An 8,500-nucleotide genomic window follows, 5' to 3' on the forward strand; every position below is an offset into this window, starting at 1 on the left:
AAATAATTCAACCATGACTTGCCAAAGCTTCATGTGAAAATAAACACCAAGTCCCACAGGGCCCCCCATAATGGCCAGGTACATCAATGATTCAAACAAAACATTGAAAAATTGGACAAATGTTGGTTCATTGGAAGTGCTACAAGACATAAACAGAGGGATTTCCAGCAAGCAGAGAATGTTTCATAACACTGTGTTTTTATTCTATAATTATTCAGTTCTCAGAATGTTAAATGCAAAAGTTCTGACACACTAATGTATGTTTTTTTATACAAAATTCATGTTGGACACATTTTTAGCTGTTGGTAAATACACATCTAGTTCTGTCTCCTGTCTGAGGTTTCATATGTATGCAGGTGTTTCAGAGGAGAGTGGATGGTACAGTGAACTTCATCAGGCCCTGGAACCAGTACAAGGACGGGTTTGGGAACGCCTCTAGCGAGTACTGGCTGGGTAAGGTCCAATGGATGAATAAGGCATTTCAGATATTCCCTTTGGGAGTAGTTTGAAAGTGATTTACTAGGCATCAACCAACTCAACCAGACCAATGGCCGACTCTAGTTTACTTCATTTAATCTGATTTTGTTTTCTGGCTGCAGGATTAGAGTCACAACACCAGCTCACCACCAACAGGGAGCACGAGCTGAGAGTGGACATGGAGGACTTTGAGGACAACAGGGTTTTTGCCAGGTACTCCTCCTTCGCTGTCGGATCAGAGATAGAGGGGTACAAGCTGACTGTCGGTGGCTTCAACAACGGAGGCGCTGGTGAGTTGGGGAAATGAGAACTTAAAGATGGGGTGTGTTTAACTGTATTTCATGCTCATAATGATAGCCTCTGCATGTGATATGGTGCTGTATTTAGTCAAAATATTGCAATTTAAAATTGTAATTCCTCTATTATAAAATAAATGTATATTATATAAATAAATATATAGACAGAAAGATATAGATATGTATTCTGAAAATACATATTTCATTGAAATGCTTAATCTAATATTTCAAGTCAAATAGAAGATAATGAATAATGAACTCTGCCATTGCCAATAGGCTTTGTGCTTCTGATTCACAAGTAGTCTGTTCACTCAGTGTAACAAGAATTCATTGTAATTTGAAGTCAACAGGCAATACGTTGCTTTGTTACACCGGCAACTTTAAACTTCCATTGTCATGAAAGACTTTTTTTCTCAGTGGAACTTACCCATCAAACGGCCACAAATTGGATATTTGGATTTGAATGTTTGGACAAATGTTGTTTTGCATGTGTGTATGACATATGTATTCATTTACCTTTAAAGGAGACTCTTTGGCTTACCACAATGGGCAAAAGTTCACCACGTTTGACAAGGACCAAGACAGCCATCATACAAATTGTGCCAACATTTATTTCGGGGGCTACTGGTATGTCAGTTGCCATGTTTCCAATCCCAATGGCCTTTACTTGTGGGGCAATACAAGCCACTCTGCTGTTGGTGTGAATTGGCGTGCCTTTAAAGGATACCATTATTCACTGAAATCCATCACTATGAAGATTAGACCTGTGGCTTAGGCAGCTGTTGAAGAGTCTGTGTGTTAGAAGGGATGCATTCTGAAGAAGTGCACATATTATTAACTCTCTGTGTCTCTTCCATCTTTTGGGGTGTTTATGAAGCATGAAGCGTGAAGTGGGTCATATAAGTTCCACTGCCCACACAAGCTTATTAAAACTTAATCAATATAATGAATTGGACAGGGATGCCTTTTTATTCAACTAAAATACAGTTGTTTTACCTCTGCATTAGTCAATCTATTTGTGTGTTTAAAGATCTTTCTTACACGATGGTCTGTGCAGATCAATGTCTTTATAACTGTAATGGGTGTGGTGTATTTCTCGGGGTGTTAAAGCATAATAAAAATCTGAAGCATAATTGTTGCCCTGTCCTGGAGTTTATACTTGGATCTTGTGCCTACAAAACCCTATCAGAGCTTAACCTTTAAAAATGAACGTGTTAATAAATCAACAAGACATTAAGATGACATTTATCTTCAGCTGTAGCTGTTTCCATGAGTCATTCTATCTTCATGTTTGAGACTCTTGCTGATCTGTCTCTCCCTTGATGGTCTATGCAGTGGTAAAGCTTCCTGTGTAATGGGTGATTATTTCTGGGTGTTAAAGCTCAGTGACTAGTCAAGTGTGTTCACCTGTGTAGGCCCATGTAAATATGACTTCATAACTTTGTGATGTGTGCAGATTCATTCAGTGACAGCAGTCATCCACACTGGCTGCTCACCCCTTCACACTCATGAACTTAATGCCCACACTGGCATCCCTGCCATCCCCCCCATCTACTTGTTCAACCAGGTTTTTGTAAGATGTGACGTAATTGGCAAGATGACAAACATTTTTCACACGCACACACCCACAAACACACACACACAAACTCACAGGCGTATGATTGGTGCTTTGAAGGTTGAACTCTATATATTTTATGTTTTGTATGAGTGTAATGCAGGGTTTATCTGTGGCACAGTCAGACACAGTTCTTCCCTTTCCTGACCCAGTTTACAGTTTTTTTCCAATCATTTTCACTCTTCTCTCAATACCATGAACACTTTTCCCAAACACTTCACACAGTGGACTTTACAAACACACAGCTCAGCATATCAGTTAACCTTTAGTGCAAAATGCACCACCACCACCAAAACACAACTCATGCTGCTGTAACTTTAGCAAATGTTCTCTCTCAGAGTACAATGACCTAAAACACTTCACATTTACAGTAACATTCTCCTATGAATTGCTCTGGGCTCTGTAAAGCACCTTGAGACAATTGTATTATATTAGATTAAGTTGACCCATGATTCGCTAAAAGTGTGTAAGCAATCAAGAAAAACTTTGGAAAAGAAGTGGAAACAACTCTTCTAAATCTATGTTTGCCTTCTGTAGAGATGGTAAGAAGTCTGCAAGCCAAAAAAACTAAATAATCTCATTACTCAAAGCTTTTTTAGATCATAGCTCAACGAGGTTCTCTGCTGGTGAAAGTTGAGCAAGGGAAAGTGCTGTTTGGCAAAATGTTTCACCCTAAGGAACCATGTCAACTCGTGGAAAAATGGGCACACAATGATTCTTTTAATTGTTCCCATATTAACCACCAAAGGTCAGAGGTCATGGTCCATCTGTTTACCTGCTGTGTTGATATGAATCTGTTTACCTGCTGTGTTAATATAAATCGTAAGCGAACAGAAGAAAGACCTTCACCAAGAAAGCGATGAAGAAAATGAACAGACTCTATTTCAAATTATCACATTACACTGAAGGAACAAGCCGCCAAAGAAGATAGACAACAAGCTGTAGTACTATGACTATGTCTGGGAAGCACATCTTGGAAGCATAATTGTTGCCCTGTCCTGGAGTTTGTACTTGGATCTTGTGCTAAAACAAAACCCTATCGGAGGTTAACCTTTAAAAATGTACTTGGTACTAAATCAACAAGACATTAGGATGCCATTTCTCTTCAGTTGCACCTGTTTCCTGTTCCTCCTCTTTAGGAATTGCTTTTAAACCTCCCTTCACCTTGCGATCAGCGCTGGATTTTCAAGCTGATATTCTTGAGTAAAGATGTGAATTAACCTGGACTTTTCTGCCTGGACTGTCTTGTCTTGCTGTGTTTAAGTCGGCCTGGCTTATGGTAGTGATGGCAAAGTAAAATGTTATGAACCAACAACGCTTTCAACACAATTGAATATAAGAAAGGTTCATTACTCAAAGCTTTTTTAGATCATAGCTCGATGAGGACCTCTGCTGGTGAAAGCTGAGCAAGGGAAAGTGCTGTTTGGCAAAATGTTTCACCCTAAGTAACCATGTCAACCCGTGGAAAAATGGGCACACAATGATCCTTTTAATTGTTCCCATATTCACCACCAAAGGTCAGAGGTCATGGTCCATCTGTTTACCTGCTGTGTTAATATAAATCTGTTTACCTGCTGTGTTAATATGAATCTGTTTGCCTGCTGTGTTAATATGAATCTGTTTACCTGCTGTGTTAATATGAATCTGTTTGCCTGCTGTGTTAATATGAATCTGTTTACCTGCTGTGTTAATATGAATCTGTTTACCTGCTGTGTTAATATGAATCTGTTTTATATCTGTTTACCTGCTGTGTTAATATAAATCGTAAGCGAACAGAAGAAAGACCTTCACCAAGAAAGCGATGAAGAAAATGAACAGACTCTATATCAAATCATCACATTACACTGAAGGAACAAGCCGCCAAAGAAGATAGACAACTAGCTGTAGTAATATGTCTATGTCTGGGAAGCACATCTATCGGCTGTAGTAGGAAAGATATGTCTGGGAAGCATAACTATGGAAATTATTTCAATAATAATAATAATAATTATTATTATTATTATTTGTAATTTGATGTATTTCTCGGGGTGTTAAAGCATAAAAAAAATTGGAAGCATAATTGTTGCCCTGTCTGTACTTGGATCTTGTGCCTACAAAACCCTATCGGAGGTTAACCTTTAAAAATGTACTTGGTACTAAATCAACAAGACATTAGGATGCCATTTCTCTTAGGTTTCCATGAGTCATTCTATCTTCATGTTTGAGACTCTTGCTGATCTGTCTCTCCCTTGATGGTCTATTCAGTGGTAAAGCTTCCTGTGTAATGGATGATTATTTCTGGGTGTTAAAGCTCAGTGACTAGTCAAGTGTGTTCACCTTTGTAGGCCCATGTAAATATGACTTCATAACTTTGTGATGTGTGCAGATTCATTCAGTGACAGCAGTCATCCACACTGGCTGCTCACCCCTTCACACTCATGAACTTCATGCCCACACTGGCATCCCTGCCATCCCCCCATCTATGTAGCTTAAAAAAAGTGTTCAACCAGGTTTTTGTAAGCTGTGGCGTAGTTGGCAAGATGACAAACATTTCTGCAATCTTCAATTAGCGTGAAGGAAGAGTAGAAGACTTGAAACTGTGCCAGCTGCTTCAATATTCACAATAAAATGCTAACCCCACCCCCCCCCCCCCCCAACACAAACACACACATAAACACACTCTCAGACGAACACACACACACCTTATCTGATACTGTCATAGAATATATAGTAAATAAAACAGTACAGTACCAGCAACAACTAATAGTTGCATTTACATCTTGCATTACCATTAATGTAACCCCTATCCACCCCAGTGAAACACAGGCCTGTTTGCAGTGTTGTCGGTGCAGTGTGTGTTGTGTCTGAGAAGATACTTGTCTGATATGTCTGTTGCTTGTTGAAAAATGCCCTAGGCGAGATTGAGTTTTGCAAATACCTCACGACAATTCTTCCAGTCATTTAGGCCACTACTAATGAGGTGGTAATTTTTCTGTGAAAAGAGCTTGCAGCAGAAGCAATACAGAGTATTGTTTTTCCTTGAATATACAAGCCAGCTTCTCTTGATTTTCTCCCCATTTACTAATTTCCTGTAGAAGTGTTTGTGGTGGCAGCTTCTCCCATCATCTCCTTTTGGAAATGTAAAGTCTGGACTGGTCTGGTATGGTCCTCTGCAAACTAACTCTGTCCTTACCGGATCACAGAGGGATGGCCAGTCAGCAGGATCTATAGGTTCTCCCTGGATATCAGGAATTGTGGAGGGTGAGGTGTCTGCAGGCGGCAGTGTAGTTTCACTGGTGCCCCGAGTGCTTGCTGTGGTCCTGGATGTCCCTTCACCTTCTGTATTCAAGCATATTGTATAGCCAGACAAGCAGTGTTTAATATAATAAGTGAAATGATCATGAATGTGGTTGAACTTCTTTAAGAAAACAAGCTATTGTATTTTATACATGCTAACATGTTTCTATTGTACTTTAAAGTATGGATGTGGCTTGAATAAATACTATTAAATAGACTTACCTGATGCAGGCTGTGTGTTCCTGGCCTGTGTGTTACTGGCCCCTTGAGTACTACTGGATGTCCCTTCTCCTGCAGCTGTATTTAAACAGAGTGCATCCATGCTGTTCGTTACACAATTGCATTTGGTCATTTATCTCATCCTACCACATAGTTGCATTGTACAAATACATTTTATCTGACCATGTAACTTGTAGTAGATAAATTACAATTACTGCCACCACTGCTACAAGGCTAAATAATACTAGGCTAGTGATTACAATTAGTAGTATTAATGTGATGTGATTATGAGTAAAGTAAAGTAATAATTGCTAATAATAATAACAAGAACAGCAACAATAGTACTAGTTGTGTAGGCTACTTACAAAGTTCAGAGGGAGGCAAATCAGGCGTCCTTTCTCTAGCAGGTGCCGGCCTCTGCAAAAAGTGTCTGAGTGCATCTGGCCAATTAAAAAAAAACACATATACATTTTAGTATATTCCTGGGGAGGAACTGTACAGAAGGGTGAACACCACCACTATTCCCCTGTGTGTGTATGCACCTGCGAGTTGTGAATTCACTAAACAGAACCTATGCCATTTAAAATGAATGTAGACAGCAACTGTACTTTTCATATCTAGCATACGTTATCCAGATACTGGTCTTTTGACATTTACAGTTACAGTTATTCTAAACAGGTTCTAAAATGCTTTGGGCTTTGAGTGAGACATTTAACACTGACAGTCTCCAGGTCGGTCACAGTCACTGAACATGGTGTGAGCAAAGCTGAGTCAAGGACTAGAAACTCTCCCTCCCACTGTACACTAGTGCCTCACCCATCTCTGGGGTGCCACACACACTAGTGCTTCACCCATCTCTGGGGTGCCACACACACTAGTGCTTCACCCATCTCTGTGGTGGATCACACACTAGTGCTTCACCCATCTCTGGGGTGCCACACACACTAGTGCTTCACCCATCTCTGGGGTGCCACACACACTAGTGCTTCACCCATCTCTGTGGTGGATCACACACTAGTGCTTCACCCATCTCTGGGGTGGCTCACACACTAGTGCTTCACCCATCTCTGGGATGCCTCACACACTAGTGCTTCACCCATCTCTGGGGTGCCACACACACTAGTGCTTCACCCATCTCTGGGGTGCCACACACACTAGTGCTTCACCCATCTCTGTGGTGGATCACACACTAGTGCTTCACCCATCTCTGGGGTGGCTCACACACTAGTGCTTCACCCATCTCTGGGATGCCTCACACACTAGTGCTTCACCCATCTCTGGGATGCCTCACACACTAGTGCTTCACCCATCTCTGGGGTTTCTCACACACTAGTGTTTCACCCATCTCTGGGGTGCCTCACACACTAGTGTTTCACCCATCTCTGGGGTGCCTCACACACTAGTGTTTCACCCATCTCTGGGGTGCCTCACACACTAGTGTTTCACCCATCTCTGGGGTGCCTCACACACTAGTGTTTCACCCATCTCTGGGGTGCCTCACACACTAGTGCTTCACCCATCTCTGGGGTTTCTCACACACGAGAGCCATCAGAGTGAAATGAGGAACAGTAGCTGAAAAAAATAAGAGAAGTTGTTCAACCAGGTTATTGTAAGATGTGACGTAAATGGCGAGATGACAAACAATTCTGTATTGTTTCTTTTTCAATTTGTGGGAAGAAAGAGTAGAAGACTTGAAACTGTGCCGGCTACTTCATTATTCACAGTAAAATTCTACACTTACCTACACACACACACACACACACACACACACACACACACACACACACTCACAGAACAACACAATACATCCGTAGAAGTATTGGCTTCAACAAGCAACAGACATATTAATAATAATAATAATAATTGATTTTATTTGTAATGCACTCTTCATTCAAAAGAATCTCAGAGTGCCAACATATTAAAAACTAACTATAATAATTCAATAAAATAAAAATGAATTAACATAAGCATAATAGAATATTTTTTAACATTTTAACATACGATTCCATGCCTTCCTGAATAAAAATGTTTTTAGTCCAGCTTTAAAGGAGTCCAGCGTCTGCGTTGCCCTTAGGTGGTCAGGGAGGCTGTTCCATAAGCGTGGCGCTGCCGAGCAAAAGGCCCGGTCGCCCATGGTGTGGAGCTTTGTTTTGGGGACGCGGAGGAGCGAGCTGTTTGAAGACCTGAGGGTGCAGGTTTGGGGAGTAATTAATTCTTGCAGGTAGCAGGGGTTAAAGCAAAAAAAAATCCTGAGCCTGAACTTTTTTTTGTGTGTGGGAGGGGGGGTATCGTCCCGTGGCATGGACACATTCGCAGGGTCAAAAAAACAAACAAACAAACATTTAGAAATGAATGATTGCAGATTATGGTGAGACTTTTGAAACTGAAATCCCAAGGTCAGGAATAGTACTCCACCTCACTACAATATGGTACTAACACATGTAGCATTCACGATTTCTTTTGATATCAAGTTTAGCTGCTAAGCTTTGTCCTTGAAAGGTTACAAGATGACCTACAATCACAAGGTGACATGTTATAAGGGTATGTCAGTGGAAGAAGATTTGATTTGTAACCATTTAATTGAGGATATATGAAAAAGGACAGCGATTTACTTTTT

The 8,500-nt window shown here is 40.6% G+C and overlaps 1 protein-coding gene across 1 annotated transcript; it reads left to right on the top strand.

The window, feature by feature from the left end:
- The first annotated feature begins 155 nt into the window (after positions 1-155).
- LOC116225249 (microfibril-associated glycoprotein 4-like) lies at positions 156-1,578 on the top strand. The gene is made up of 3 exons (XM_031587457.1): positions 156-453; positions 600-767; positions 1,298-1,578. The coding sequence occupies exons 1-3, from the start codon at positions 351-353 to the stop codon at positions 1,546-1,548; spliced, it is 522 nt and encodes a 173-aa protein (XP_031443317.1). The 5' UTR covers positions 156-350; the 3' UTR covers positions 1,549-1,578.
- The last annotated feature ends 6,922 nt before the right edge of the window (positions 1,579-8,500 follow it).

The sequence above is a fragment of the Clupea harengus genome, chromosome 20, assembly GCF_900700415.2.
Source record: "Clupea harengus chromosome 20, Ch_v2.0.2, whole genome shotgun sequence".
Lineage (NCBI taxonomy): Eukaryota > Metazoa > Chordata > Actinopteri > Clupeiformes > Clupeidae > Clupea > Clupea harengus.

What these genes read in the sequence shown, in the direction of transcription:
- LOC116225249 (XM_031587457.1), top strand. Translation starts at nt 351, where the DNA reads ATGCAGGTGTTTCAGAGGAGAGTGGATGGTACAGTGAACTTCATCAGG. An exon ending in CTCTAGCGAGTACTGGCTGG is followed by an intron (nt 454 to 599) that starts GTAAGGTCCAAT and finishes TTCTGGCTGCAG; the next exon opens with GATTAGAGTCACAACACCAG. An exon ending in CTTCAACAACGGAGGCGCTG is followed by an intron (nt 768 to 1,297) that starts GTGAGTTGGGGA and finishes TTACCTTTAAAG; the next exon opens with GAGACTCTTTGGCTTACCAC.